The sequence below is a fragment of the Schistocerca americana genome, chromosome 6, assembly GCF_021461395.2.
Source record: "Schistocerca americana isolate TAMUIC-IGC-003095 chromosome 6, iqSchAmer2.1, whole genome shotgun sequence".
Taxonomy (NCBI): Eukaryota; Metazoa; Arthropoda; class Insecta; order Orthoptera; family Acrididae; genus Schistocerca; species Schistocerca americana.
In genome coordinates, this window is record NC_060124.1 from 183,249,566 (window position 1) to 183,265,446 (window position 15,881).

Consider the following 15,881-nt stretch of genomic DNA (forward strand, 5'->3'; position numbering starts at 1 on the left):
AATTATCCCTCCGACGTCTACAAACAAAAAGTTTGGGGAGATAAATCTGGTAATCTAGGTGGCCGCAGGTCACATAAGATGGTATTTCCATCAAGGAACTACATTATCATTGGGTTACTTGATGTGTGCACTGTTACACCATCTTGCTGCAACTAGCAGTGTCGTTTACACACCTTTAACACTACTAATTGAATGACGATATCCTGGTCACACTCGGAGGAGGAAGAGCCACCAACAGCCATACAGTTCTTTTGCGCACAACTCCAACTTTCTGTGGATTTAATGGCAACTTTGGGAAAACATAAGGGTTTACTAAACTCCAATCTTTGTAATTCTGGCTGTTTACATAGCTACATAGATGGAACTATTGTTCATCAGAGTATAAAACATAATCACTATTGCAAATAAAACACAAAAAACAATGACAGTAATGTAGTCTTTTTCAAATGTGATATTAGATAGAGTTACAGATTTTTTTGTGGGTCTGCAACTGCTCCTGTAAGACATTCCAGTTTTCTGACAGTTTTCAGATTGACTTTCTCAGAAAACGTATCAAGGATGCATGGATATTCACCACTCAGGCATCACTTCAGACCGAACATCAGCCGGAATGTTCAGATTCCTTCATACGCTATCTGTTTTTCTGAAACGGGGGACTTTGCGTGAAATCTTCTCAGTTGTTAGGTGCTTTTATTTCAGGAAAAGCTACCCTAAACTCTTCCTGGCAATTTAACAAAGATTACAATTTGAAGTAACTTTCAACAACAAACACACATTCAGTCTGGAAAAAAAAGGGTGTGTGTGTGTGTGTGTGTGTGTGTGTGTGTGTGTGTGTGTGTGTGTGTGTGTCTTACAATGCCATCTCTTGCTAACACAGACATTCCTGATAGTAAGAAAGTCATGATTTTTTTTTTAATTTCAGGTTGTGTAACTTACGGCTCACCCTTATTTTTAATCAATATAGTAAATAACACTTACAGGAAGTGTAACAGAAGCCCTGGATATGATGTGGAAGCAGGAAGAGTAGGAGTAGGTCTCCACCGGCGTGGTCCAACACGTCTGCTGGGTGTGCTAGGTCTACGACTTCGTGTTGATAGGTGATCTACTTGAGCTGTTCTTTGCTGTAACACAACAAATGAAGGAAAATGTGTTGATGACAACATACCATAGCATAGCATAAATACACAAAACTGAGATTTAACATAAAAAAGCAACACATGTCTATCTTCACTGAACACAGCTTGTAACCCAGAGGCCAAAGATTTAATTTAAATAGTAATTCTTCAGCAGTTCCAATACTGCAACCTACTTTTACACCATCTTCCTCTGCATTACCACTTGCCATGTTTTGTTCTCTTGTTTCAGGTGTTTTTCCTTACTTCATAACTTGTAAAGGGTCTCAATAAAAAGTAATTGTACAGTGTCAGCCACCTCATTTTGATGTGAAATGCTCCCTCCTCTGCACTGCAAATTTATATTTGGACCGATTTCTGCAAAACTACACTGTCTCATTATGACCTCAGCTTTTCACAATAGTGCTTTACAAGCTCAATTATTCTACTCCCCCCCCCCCCCCCCCCCCCAAAGCTGTTTACTGTTCAACAACCACACTCCCCTTGCAGCATCATCATAGCCATACCCTACACCTCACCTATAATACTTCATTCTCTCGATTCCTATCCTTGCAGCTGTCCTACTTTAGAGTTTTTCCTACCTTCCCCACCTCATTTATCTCGATATCCACTTTATGATAGGGTCAGTCTTTTTTAGACTGCCATCATAACAAGGGATACGCAAAGATTTCTCAGTTTTTGAAGTTGAATATGAAGATGGAAACAGAAGCTCACACTGCCATACACAATATGCTGCTGAGGAGTCAATACTGGTGTTTATTCGCCACATGGGCCAACTGAAGGTTTTTTTGCCAATTTCAGAAAATGGAACAATGCTTTGGGAACTAACTGCTCCACTTTTATGTTTCCCTTTCTTTTTCTCTGTAATGACTCCTGAAGTGAATTAATATCATTACAGTTATACAAACAGCAGCCTTGAATCTTCTGATTATTATAAATACAATCATATTCACACTAATCTGTGTATACTAACTCAACACTAACCTGTATATACTACAGTAATACAACACCAATTTAAGTCCTAGAATATATACCAGTTATGCACAAACCAAATTTGTGTGTCAAGCACACAACTTAGGACGAAAAAACTGAAAATTTGGTTTAAGCTATTCAAAAGTCTGTAAAGCCAAACTAGCTCCATATTTCTTAAGATTAGCGCCAGAAAAGCAGTTTTTACCTGGCAATAATTTATGTGAAACAATATTCATAAAAATAACACACAAAAAACTCAATAAATTCAATTTCAATACTTGGTTAAAAATGCAGAATTCTGAGATTTTACAAAATACCTGAAATTCCCCAATTTTTCCATGTAATTGAATTTCCAGAAGAAAAGCCACCCCAGGAACTGCATGTGGACTGTGTTGTTAATACTGTTGGTAGGAAGGAAGTAATAAACTAAAACCTCATATCCAGTGCTCAAGTTTTACTGCATGAACAGCGACAATGTGGTGAACGATAAAACTTTCCTTTTCTGTTGGTGGGGGTGGGGGGGGGGGGGGGGTGGGGGGGGGAGTAGGGGGGAGGGGGGGAGGTAGGGGGAAGGGAAGGAGGGAGGATATCAGTGAGACAGTTTCATAAAGGTCTGGAATTATGCGGAAAGTTTACTGGAAGTCGTTAAGTGCGACTACCCTAAGTGGGTAGTTTACGCACCACAAGTTATGCTGCTTTGAGAGAGAGAGAGAGAGAGAGAGAGAGAGAGAGAGAGAGAGGGATATTAATACTTGACTTATTGTGTTAAATCTTTAACCTAAGATTATACTTCTTAATAAGTGGATTAAAGCAGTATTTTAAATTTGGTGAATAATAATATGAGAAACTAAAACCTTTTGTTGCCCTTGGAAGCCATTAGATACGTAATTGGCAACTAGTACCGGGTGGCTATTTCAGCTGTTCAGTAATGTAACAGACAATTCAGCAGTAATTATTAATTCTATTAATAGGAAAGAGAGAGTACCTCTGTTACAAAAATCGGTGGTGGAGATGGAGTAGTCGTGTGCAGATGGGTGCCATGCAGCTGGTGGAATGTAGATCGCTGGTCCGCCAGGAGTTCCACTGCATCAGCATGCTGCAAATGTGATTTTCATCACAATGTAAATTTTCAAATACTATAATGTTATTCCAACAAGTGGGAAGCATACACCTGAACAACAAAACCAAAATATAGACCCGAAACAAGAAGTCACTACCTTGAAATAATCCTCACAAGATGACTGCAATCAATATTAGGTAAATCCAGAGAGGAGCCAAGGCTGTCCCCCAGCTTTCATTCGAGTATGCTGCCACAAAAATTGCAGGGCACATTTCTGGAGCCCTTAGCCCTTATGTGCACTAAGGAGGAAATAATGACATTCACACCAAATAGTCAATGCTATGCACGGAATCCAAATGGTCTCCTTGCTTATGTGGGTTTTATGTAGCTTAAATCACTAAGCCTCGATAGTTCTCTTCAGATTATTTAAAGTTCGTATGTTCAAATCTAGTTCAATTCGCTAAGCATTCTTTATACACTTGCTAAGAAAGGATTTTTGAAATGCAATCCCTCAAGGAATCAAAGCAGTATCCCCCATCCTTCCCACACCCTGCCCGTACCTCACTCTTTGGTCCAAGAAACATGAAATCTGGTGGCAATATGTATTTTATCGTACTCTTCCAATGAGTGTATTTTATCGTACTCTTCCAATGAGATGTGTAAACGGGAGATCCTCTGCTGACAGTGATTTCAAGTAACTAGCGACTGAACTGTAGCAGATGATGGGGTTTGTAGGGCTGAATTTAAATTTGTGGTCTAACCTAACCACAACCTTGTGATGCGCAAATGTACCTCAGAAAACAGCAACCAACCATCTGCGGGAGAATTAAAATCACGATCGCTTTGTTCATAGCATTTGAGGCTAAGCTCAACAAGCAAACTCAAGACAGAAAAAATTCATAATGTGTTTGTTTGCAAAGACATCTTCCGTAGCAAAATTTCAGTTTTAGTGGTAAAAGCAGACTGTAATATCGCACTGTCATTGGTTACCTGAAACTATCCTCACACTGAGTATGTTACCAACTGATTAGCAGTCCTGGTTGGCACTTGGTTGCACATTATGCATGATGAAAGCAGACTCTAGATGAAAAAAAGAATGATATGAGGAAAAGTAAAACCAAATAAAGTCAATATGATGACGAAAATGATGCAGCACAGTATTAAAAAATAAAAACATTCAAACCAATTACTTAAATAAAAATTATAATGTCTTGATCACATTTAGAAAAATAAAAAATTTCACTGCATTTGCTGAGATTTGAACCTTTCATCTTCTATACATTAGGTCTGTACACTGACCACTACGCTGAACTATTACACTCCTAAAGCCTGTTGCATTTACGACACTGGTGTCCCAGTCACAACAATTAATTGACAGCCTTCAAAAATTTGGCTTCATGCAATGTCGTGTGAAGCTTATTTAATGTAATACGAAATACAAAGGGTCAACCCACAATTCAGGATACATACCCATCAAGAAAGAAAGCCGGTATGAAATAATTGTTGTGGGAGTTTGGTATTAACGAATTGTTCGGTCATGACGATGAGCTCTCTGGTTGAAGGAAACCAGCTCAACCTACATCTGCATCCATACTCCGCAAGCCACCTGACGGCGTGTGGTGGAGCGTACCTTGAGTACCTCTATCGGTTCTCCCTTCTATTCCAGTCTCGTATTGTTCGCGGAAAGAAAGATTGTCGGTATGCCTCTGTGTGGGCTCTAATCTCTCTGATTTTATCCTCATGGTCTCTTCGCGAGATATACGTAGGAGGGAGCAATATACTGCTTGACTCCTCGCTGAAGGTATGTTCTCAAAACTTCAACAAAAGCCCGTACCGAGCTGCAAAGTCTTCCACTGGAGTTTATCTATCATCTTCGTAACGCTTTTGCGATTACTAAATGATCCTGTAATGAAGCGCGCTGCTCTCCGTTGGATTCTCTCTATCTCTTCTATCAACCCTATCTGGTACGGATCCCACACTAGTGAGCAATATTTAAGCAGTGGGTGAACAAGTGTACTGTAACCTACTTCCTTTGTTTTCGGATTGCATTTCCTTAGGATTCTTCCAACGAATCTCAGTCTGGCATCTGCTTTACAGATGATCAACTTTATAGGATCATTCCATTTTAAATCACTCCTAATGCCTACTCCCAGATAATTTATGGAATTAACTGCTTCCAGTTGCTGACCTGCTATTTTGTAGCTAAATGATAAGGGATCTATCTATCTTTCTATGTATTGGCAGCACATTACATTTGTCTACATTGAGATTCAATTGCCATTACCTGCACCATGCGTGAATTCGCTGCAGATCCTCCTGCATTTCAGTACAATTTTTCATTGTTACAACCTCTTGATATACTACAGCATCATCCGCAAAAAGCCTCAGTGAACTTCCGATGTCATCCAAAAGGTCATTTATGTATATTGTGAATAGCAACGGTCCTACAACACTCCCCTGCGGCGCACCTGAAATCACTCTTATTTCGGAAGACTTCTCTCCATTGAGAATGACATGCTGCGTTCTGTTATCTAGGAACTCCTCAATCCAATCACACAATTGGTCTGATAGTCCATATGCTCTTACTTTGTTCATTAAACGACTGTGGGGAACTGTATCGAACGCCTTGCGGAAGTCAAGAAACACGGCATCTACCTGGGAACCTGTGTCTATGGCCCTCAGAGTCTCGTGGACAAATAGCGCGAGCTGGGTTTCACACGATCGTCTTTTTCGAAACCCATGCTAATTCCTACAGAGCAGATTTCTAGTCTCCAGAAAAGTCATTGTACTTTAACATAATACGTGTTCCAAAATTCTACAACTGATCGACATTAGAGATATACGTCTATAGTTCTGCACATCTGTTTGACATCCCTTCTTGAAAACCCGGATGACCTGTGCCCTCTTCCAATACTTTGAAACGCTATGCTCTTCTAGAGACCTACAGTACACAGCTGTAAGAAGTGGGGCAAGTTCCTTCGCGTACTCTGTGTAAAATTGAACTGGTATCCCCTCAGGTCCAGCAGCCTTTCCTCTATCCCTCTGTCATCTATTTCTATATCTACCATTTTGTCATCTGTGTGACAATCTAGATAGGGGACTACAGTGCAGTCTTCCTCTGTGAAACAGATTTGGAAAAAGACATTTAGTATTTCGGCCTTTAGTCTGTCATCCTCTGTTTCAGTACCATTTTGGTCACAGAGTGTCTGGACATTTTGTTTTGATCCTCCTACTGCTTTGATATAAGACTAAAATTTCAATGTGTGAAGCATCAACTATCAAGTAATTTTAATTGGATTATAGCATTTTAGTGTATAATGAACATGGAAAAAAGGAGGAGTTGCAATATTTGACTGAAACAATGTGTACTCAGTCATTAATTTACTATCTGATCATGATGCACAGTTTATGGACATAAACAATATAGCACCTTACAGCTCTAGGGCATGTTCATACACAGCAGTGAGGTGTACGAATAATAACACGGCACAATGCTTTAAGAGTTGGTTAGAAGAGGAAGTATGGAATGAAGTACACGCATAAATAGAAGCTAACGTGAAATTCAATACATTCCACTGTAGATTTGTGCCAATATTTGAAAGTAGCTCCCCTAAAAAGTAATGCAGTAAGCCTATTAAGAAAACAAGTAAGCTATGGATAACTAAAGGGATTAAAATTTTGGCTAAGAGGAAAAGGGAAATTTATATAGTGGCCAGAATATGCCAAGATATTTGCAAACTATTTCACACCTACACAGTATTACCTCACGCGATCTTACCAGTCCATCCGCGTTGGGCATGACCCAGCCATTCCGCGCTGGGCACGACCCAACCATTATCTGTTTGTAGCCTCACATGCAGCCCAACCAGCTGGGCCACGAGACAAGATTCTCGGGCTGGCATACAAGCTGTGCACGGTCTCTGGTATCTCAGATGCCACTGCCCTCGGACCACATGCCCCAGCACACAAGCGACAAAATTTCTCTGGAGTATATTTACAATTTTGACCCTACACTACCACCCTTCCAACTGGAACACCTGGCAACATAGTTCATGATCATCGACATGACACTACAAAGCCATGTAATTTTTGATGATACTTCTCAGATGTCATACAAGCCCCCCTGGCCAATAGCAAATTCAATGCCGCGAAGGCAGTGTTGCCCCACTAGCTCGTCAATGTACCAGAGTGACAACTGCGACAAGAAACTTTGAAGGATAGACAGACAACTGGATACCACCATCTCAGCTTTGGAGATATCTCAGTACATAAATCAATTTGACTCTCATGCCAGACAGCACGCAATGGCTCGTCAAACGACTATCTCAAGATACAAGTGGCAATGATCGTGTCCAAAACAATGGAATGACAACTAGCCCTGGTTGGCAGAGTTTTTGCTATACTACAGCAACAACAATACATGGCTGTTACAGACAACAATGACTACCGCCAATACATTCCTGGTGCAGCACACTGCTAGCATCCACGAGCAGATGACATGACCCGAGCGACTGCACAATCACAAGAGTGATGGCACTAGAGGGTGGTGACTTTCAGCCGGCTGCAACAGGTACGCCCACATCTAACGATAACATTCCCCACACAGGTGTGCCGATGTGACCAGGACTGTGTCTGTTTCACAACTGTTTTTGCTAAAAGTCACACAACTCCTCCATGCCTTGTGATCACCAAATGTAAAATATGGTCCACAATAGGTGTTCCAAATAAATTGCACTCTTAAGTCACTTAGAGCTGAAGCATGTGAGCCAAACTAGTTTCGGGCTGTTTGAGTGATGGTAATAGACTGTATTTGGCAGACAATTCAAAAAAATTGATACTTGCTCATCTACATTGGCTCTGAAGTGACCACCATTCTGAGAAACGAGCAATGGAGCTTACTATGCCTGCCCTCCAACTACATGCTACAAATGATACTCTTATCAAAATTTCCAGAATTGCCATGCACACTGTGGATCAATGTCCACACAAGAAACTTCCACAGCAGTTTCTGGTTGCAAATGTTCAAGAACCGATCTCGGGTGCTGATTGACTGTCGCTGTCATCTCTATGTGGACCTAATATGAGGTATCCTCATACAGTGGAGAGAAAATACCCTGTATCACCAGCAGTTCACTACAACATCAACAGACAGTTCCGAATGAGACTTTTCCGAGAGCATGTTCTTCAATCTCTGTATGTAACACTCATCTGTAACTACTAACGATAGTTGGACTTTAACTGCATACCAAAATACTTTTGTTAGGAAGTGAACCAGATGTCACGTGTTTTTACCTCCAGTACTTAAAGCAGGAATGGCATCACTGTCTCCAAATATTCAGTGTGAACGAAACAGCACCCCCAGGAAGATGACACAGACATACACTTGGGACATACCACACTGCACAACTAGTCACAAACACAGGTCAGTATGATGAACTTTTCTAATAGTGTGCCCTCCGTGTTCTCCACACTATGTGGAGAAAGTGCACATCTGAAACACGAGTGATATGAAATACCCAATGGTCAGTTACATTGTGCCTGCCTCGATCTGATCAGCCCCCTTCCAGAGTCTGAAGGTTTCCAAAATATTCTTTCTATGATCAATCATATCACCCGCTGTGTTGAGGTAACGCCCTTTCCAGGCATACCAGTGGAAACGACAGTGAGGACATTTGTACAGTTGGGGATGTCGCGTTTCAGCTGTACGGCATCCATTGCTACAGACCAATGTCATAAATTTCAATTCGCACTATTCTCCACTATACGTAATCTTTGCATCATCCAATGCTATCACATCACTGCCTACCATCCACAGAGCAATGGTTTGGTGGAACACTGGCATCAAAAATTCAAAGCAACACTTGTGTGTCGTGGGACCCCCATGACAGAGTACTTACCCTTAGTTCTTTTATTAGGCACACCTTTTGTGTTCAAAGACGACGTCTGTGCCTCTTTGGCAGAGAATTTATACAGCAAGCCAATCACTCTACCAGCATATTTTGTCTCTTTAGTACAATCACTGATAGTTATGGAGCTACCAGCTCTAGTCCGGAAGTGAAACATCACATCGCATGACCAGGAATACAACCGTGCCAGTCCCATGGGTAACCAAGAGTTTTCATGCACAAAGCTTTAGAAGACTGCAAACATTGGAAGTCTGTCAGTTTTTCAGTATTTCACCTCAAATCTGCCTGGATTTTATGAGATATAACCAGCACAGCTGATGCACAAACTGCTCACACTGGTGTCGCCACTCGCATCATTCTGGAGCACAACACAGAACATTGAGAATACTGATGTGTTCGAGGCGAGCCTTTATGTGCACTAATTCCAGTCACACGACATGTTATTGATAACGCATTACGTTATTTACCGCCAATTTTACCCCCTCCTACTAAAATATTTACAAAAAGACAATCATGCGGTGCATAATGATACTGCAATTTTCTGAGCTACCACATAATCGATCGAACCCTGAAAGCAGTGCATCCTTTAAGCTGTGGAGAATTTTCTGTCCAGTGGAAATAACTTTTCAAAACGGTTCCTCTTTTAAGGATTATATTTTCCAGACATATTGTAGAAATGGGAAACAATGTGGCAGTGTAGTAAAAATATGGGAGTCAAAATTTGCCTTTTATATCATTGGCTCTGGCCAAAAGCACTGATGTAACTGACATTTCTCAATTTGCCGTGTTTGTGAGGGCTGTTGTTGAGTTCACCACAATGCATAAACTTTATTTTATCCCAATGCATGACAAGTATGTCTGCTGACATTTTCTTGGTTAGTAAACATTAACAACAACTTAATAATGTTGATGTGGTACTTCCATACCCACAACAGATAAAAGTTTCACTGACACAGATGGTTCTGGATGAGGTGTGGCTTATGGTTTCCATACTGAGTAAGATTGTGACAATCTATAGGAACTAACCCAGACCTTGGGCTATGCTACAGATCTGCATGTTACCACAACCAAGACCTGGACTCTTGTCAAACATTTACATACTGTATTTTCTTTCCATTTCATAATCGACTACTAAATAACATCAAAAGTTAACTCCAAGATAAAATTTACATGTAGCTTATTTATCCCCTAACATCTTATTTCCACAGCAGTTTACCATTACAAATCATATTAAAATAAGCACTTTGGACAGATCTTTAATGTGGTATATGTCACAAGTGTAATCCCAAAAGTAAGGTCTCCTATTTTTCGTAAGTACATAGACCTGTTTATTTCTACAATGGTTTACATCAGTTTACAGCTTGAACATTTAACTATTTTTCAACATAATCACCTTTTCTGTCGATCATTTTTGGAGACGCTGTGGCAGTTTTTGTATGCCCATGTCATACCAGCTCCCTGCCACGCTGTTCAGAACGTTATGAACCTCTTCTTTCACCTCGTCGTTGGAGCTGAATCGCTTTCCGGCCAAATGTTCTTTTAAACTAGGGAACAGGTGATAGTCACTGGGTGCCAAGTCAGGACTATAGTGTGTGTGTGTGTGTGTGTGTGTGTGTGTGTGTGCGCGCGCGCGAGCGAGAGAGATTTGTTCCACTGAAACTGTTGCAGGAGAGCAACGGTTTGCTGAGCAATGTGTGGGCGAGCATTGCCATGGAGAATGTGTACACCCTTGCTCAAAATTCCTCTTCTCCGGTTATGAATTGCCCGTTTGAGTTTTTTCAGAGTCTCACAGTACTTGTCAGCATTAATTGTGGTCCCAGCAATTCAGTTCCGATGATGAGGTGAAAGAAGAGGTTCATAACTTTCTAAACAGCATGGCAGCGAGCTGATATGACATGGGCATACAAAATCTGCCACAGCGTCTACAAAAATGCAATGACAGAAATGGCGATTATGTCGAAAAATAGCTAAATGTTCAAGCTGTAAACTGATGTAAACCATTGTAGAAATAAACATGTCTATGTACTTATAAAAAAAATAGAAGACCTTACTTTTGGGATTACCTTCTTAGCTTCAGTGCACACTTAACATTTCTGGTGTTTTCATTTCTAAACTTTGGACTTTTAAAAGTGCTCAGACAGTGGCTTTCGAGTTTGCAGGACGAAATTTATGTTTCTGTGAAGTCATGGGTCTTGTGCTGTGACTGGCTGACAAGCAATCGCCATGTTAATTTACATACTGTATTTTTTGTACTATTTACATTTGTGTATTGTGAATTAAGCATTTGAAGTCATCTAGTGCATGAAAGACCTCTCTCAAATGTGTAGTTTTTAGTATGGTTTCTGGAGCGAAAGTGTCAGAAAATTTAACATTTATCACAAGATGCCTTACTATGAATGAGAATGTGTTTTGGAAAACGTAACACCAGTGGCTAAACATGTCACTACCCCTCTCTCATGCACTCAATTTCATAAGCTAAACTGATACTTAGAACAAAGGAATTGTTTCTTATCATTTATTGATGTACTTTTGTTTACCTTAATCCATTTGTTTGTAGATGAAATCAGTCTGTCTCCCCTTCTGTGGCACAAATTGGTCTATGACCATTTCATTGAAATTTGGCTTATTCAGTAGTTCTTTTTCAAGAGAACACATTGCAAGTGCACAAAGTCTGTCCTCATTCATAGTATCGGGCATAAATGTTTTCACTCGCTTTAATATAGAGAAGCTGTATTCTGCCTCTTCTGTTCTCATAGGAAAGGTTACTATTATTTGTAGAAGTTTAATACTTTCAGGAAATACTTTTGCCAAACTGTTTTCATACAGAAAGTTCAAAAAGTCAAAACACCTGACGCTTTCATAAAATCATTTTGGCTATATGGCACATTCAATTCATGATGCAAGTCTGAACACTGCAATTTAAACACACTGAGAGCTATATTCAGTTCTTTTTCAGGGAAAAAGAATTTTATGTTTGGAAAACAATGACGGTTCAAAGAGTTGTGCAAATGACAAGTTATCATTAAAATTGAATGGATCAGTGATCTGAATCATGATGTGGTCACAGACGTCTCTTCCTGCTCCCAGTGATCATCAGAGTCCATCAAGGTCCTAACATGCAGGACAGAAGTTGCAAACTGAGATGCATGTTCAATAGTTTTCACTGGATTAATATTCCTTCGCTGGAGTTGGCTGAAGAGAATGTCACAATGAGGCATGGCCTTAAAAAAAAAAAAAATAAATAAATAAATAAATATATATATAGCCAGAAGAGGAAATCTTCATCTTGGAGGGAACTCTCGAGTCCCATAGCCTTGTTTATTGTCTTGTCATCATTACTATCATCATCAATTATTTTTGCATGCACTCAATTTCCGGGGTCAGGGGTTTTTCTCTGCCTCGTGATGACTGGGTGTTGTGTGATGTCCTTAGGTTAGTTAGGTTTAAGTAGTTCTAAGTTCTAGGGGACTGATGACCATATATGTTAAGTCCCATAGTGCTCAGAGCCATTTGAACAATTTTTTGAACTCAATTTCCTTCTGGTATTTGTGTATATAGTGTGTTTAACATCAGTTGCAACTTTTGATGTTTGGCTCACCGGAGGGAATGCAATAGCATTGCCCAGGTAACACCAATGATGAGCTGGCTTAACCAACCGAATCACTGGCAGTGTGGTACGGAAAGTGCCCCCCATAGCCAGATCAACAGAACTACGTGGTATCGAGCGTTAGATAAAAGTTAAACTTTCAAAACGCTTTAGAAATAACACCGCTGGTCAGAAATTGTAACAGAATATTATCAGAGAAAGGGGAAAATGTAAGGCAGAAGAAAAAAATAGTGTAAAAATTGATCAATAGAGGGCACTGCTTTTCCTCCTTTTGCAAATACGGCATTCACCATGACTGTCTCAATGCAGGATTGCGCTCTACTTGTAAAGCTGTATCACAAAAATGATGACTGTGCACACATCGCTCTGCAGAAGTTCACTTAAACATTTGAAAAAAGGCGTTGTTCCAGTGACTGCCGTGGGTCTGGAGAAAATACTTCCGAAATTTGAAAGGATGGGTTCTTTAGGTCTGCAACCTGTTAGAGGGAGGAGATGAATTCATTCGACGTCAGTGAAAGCAGTGGCCACAGCAATGCAAGATGAGACGAGTGGAGGTGTACAAATGCGTAGTGTACAGAGATTTTTGTGGTAGGGTTTAAGGGCGCTCAACTGCTGAGGTCATTAGCGCCCAGTCACTGGTGTCAGAGCACAAGGAACCTGCTAAAACTCAAGGGGATGGGGGGACATCAAAAGGACCGGACAAAGATGCAGATGAAATAAGTAAAAGGTTAAATGTCTTTGGTCAAGCCAGTTAAAGTTATAAAACGCAGAAGACGAGCAGCTGCTCGAGCGTCATCAGCTAAAACATCCGGTAAGGTAGATGGCAGGGACAGGACAACACGAAATTGACTAAAACGGGGACACGACAATAAAACATGGCGCACCGTTAATGCCTGACCACAAGGGCACTGTGGGGCTGGGTCACCAGAGAGCAGGTAGCGGTGGCTAAACCGGCAATGCCCAATCCGCAACCTGGTCAGAAGGACCTCCTCGCGCCGAGATGGTCGGGAGGAAGTTGTCCAAGCAGTTGGGAGCGGTTTTACTGCCCGGAGCTTGTTTCCTTGGAGGGATGACCAAGCATCCCACCACAAGGACACAAGCCTCTTACAGACATCCCCACAAACGTCAGATGACGGGACACAATGGGAGGCTGGGCGAGGCTGGAGGACTGCAGCCTTGGCTGCAGCATCCGCAGCCTCATTCCCAGGCACTCCCACATGTCCGGGGACCCACAGAAGGCTGACAGAACCGCCATTATCAGCGAAACTATGGAGGGACTGCTGTATTCGGTGAATCAAGGGATGGACCGGATAGGGAGCCCCAAGGCTCTGAAGAGCACTGAGTGAGTCAGTGCAGAGGACATACGATGAATGGCGGTGGCGGCGGGCATACTGAATGGCCTGATGGAGAGCAAAAAGCTCGGCCGTAAAGCTGGAACATTGGTCAAGGAGCCGGTATTTAAAGGTGGCGGTCCCGACGACAAAGGCACAGCCGACACCATCGTCAGTTTTGGAGCCATCGGTGTAAATAAAGGTGTGACCAGCAAGTCGAGCACGAAGTTCGACAAACCGTGAGCAATACACAGCAGCCGGAGTACCCTCCTTCGGGAGTGAGCCGAGGTCGAGATAAATACGAACCGGAGCCTGGAGCCAAGGTGGTGTCGGGCTCTCACCCTCTCTGAAGGTGGTAGGGAGGGCAAAATCCAATTGTCGAAGCAGGCGACGGAAGCGGACTCCGGGGGGCAGCAGGGCAGACACATATAACCCGTACTGACGGTCGAGAGAATCAGCGAAGAAGGACTTGTAAGAGGGGTGGTCGGGCATAGACAACAGCCGGCAGGCATACCGACACAGCAGTATGTCGCGCCGGTAGGTCAACGGTAACTCGGCAGCTTCAGCGTAAAGACTCTCGACAGGACTAGTGTAGAAGGCTCCGGTCGCAAGACGTATCCCCCGATGGTGGATGGAGTTGAGCCGGCGTAAGAGGGATGGCCGAGCGGACGAGTAGACGAAGCTCCCATAATCCAGCTTCGATCGGACTATGGACCGATACAAGCGAAGCAGGACAGTGCGATCCGCTCCCCAAGATGAACCGCTGAGAACTCTGAGGACATTAAGGGAACGTGTACAACGGGCCGCCAAATAAGAGACATGTGGAGACCAACACAGTTTCCGGTCCAACGTGAGCCCTAGAAACTTAGTTGTGTCCACGAATGGGAGAACAACGGGACCAAGATGTAAGGATGGCGGAAGGAACGCTTTATATCGCCAAAAGTTGATACAAACCGTCTTCTCTTCAGAGAACCGGAAGCCATTTGCCACGCTCCATGAGTAGAGGCTGTCTAGACAACGCTGGAGGCAGCGCTCCAGGAGGCATGTTCTCTGGGCACTGCAGTAGATCGCGAAGTCATCGACAAAGAGAGAGCCTGAGACATTAGGTGGAATGCAATCCATAATTGGATTGATCGCGATGGCAAAAAGGGCTACGCTCAAGACGGAGCCCCGAGGCACTCCGTTCTCCTGGAGGAAGACGTCGGACAATACGGAACCCACACGTACCCTAAACTTTCGATCCGTTAAAAAGGAATCAATAAAAAGGGGCAGACGACCGCGTAGGCCCCACTTGTGCATAGTGCGGAGGATACCTCCTCTCCAACAGGTATCATAAGCCTTCTCCAAGTCGAAGAACACGGCGACCGTTTGGCGCCTTCGCAAAAAGTTGTTCATGATGAATGTCGACAAGGTCACAAGGTGGTCAACAGCGGAGCGGCGGCGACGAAAGCCGCATTGGACATTAGTAAGTAGTCGTCGAGATTCAAGAATCCAAACTAACCGAGCATTAACCATGCGCTCCATCACCTTATAGACACAGCTTGTAAGAGAAATGGGGCGGTAACTAGAAGGAAGGTGTCTATCCTTCCCGGGTTTGGGTATAGGAACAACAACGGCGTCACGCCAACGCATGGGGACCTGACCTTCGGTCCAGACGCGATTGTAGGTACGAAGAAGGAAGCTTTTGCCCGCCGGAGAAAGGTGGGCCAGCATCTGAACGTGAATGGCATCTGGCCCCGGAGCAGAGGACCGGGACAGTGCAAGCGCACGTTCGAGTTCCCGCATGGTAAAGGGGGCATTGTAAGTCTCCAGATTCAGCGAGTGGAAGGAAGGTCGCCGAGCCTCGTCTGCCTCTTTCCTGGGAAGGAAGGC

General features: G+C 42.6%; 1 protein-coding gene across 5 annotated transcripts in view; it reads right to left on the reverse strand.

The window, feature by feature from the left end:
- LOC124619249 (RING finger protein 44-like) overlaps positions 1-15,881 on the reverse strand; it is a 120,098-nt gene that overhangs the window by 29,011 nt on the left and 75,206 nt on the right. For all 5 annotated transcript variants that reach the window (XM_047145509.1, XM_047145508.1, XM_047145505.1 and 2 more), the window contains 2 exons: positions 3,091-3,201; positions 979-1,121 (listed from right to left, as the gene is read on the reverse strand). In XM_047145509.1, coding sequence (XP_047001465.1) covers positions 979-1,121; positions 3,091-3,201 — 254 coding nt within the window. The remainder of the gene's footprint in view (positions 1-978; positions 1,122-3,090; positions 3,202-15,881) is intronic.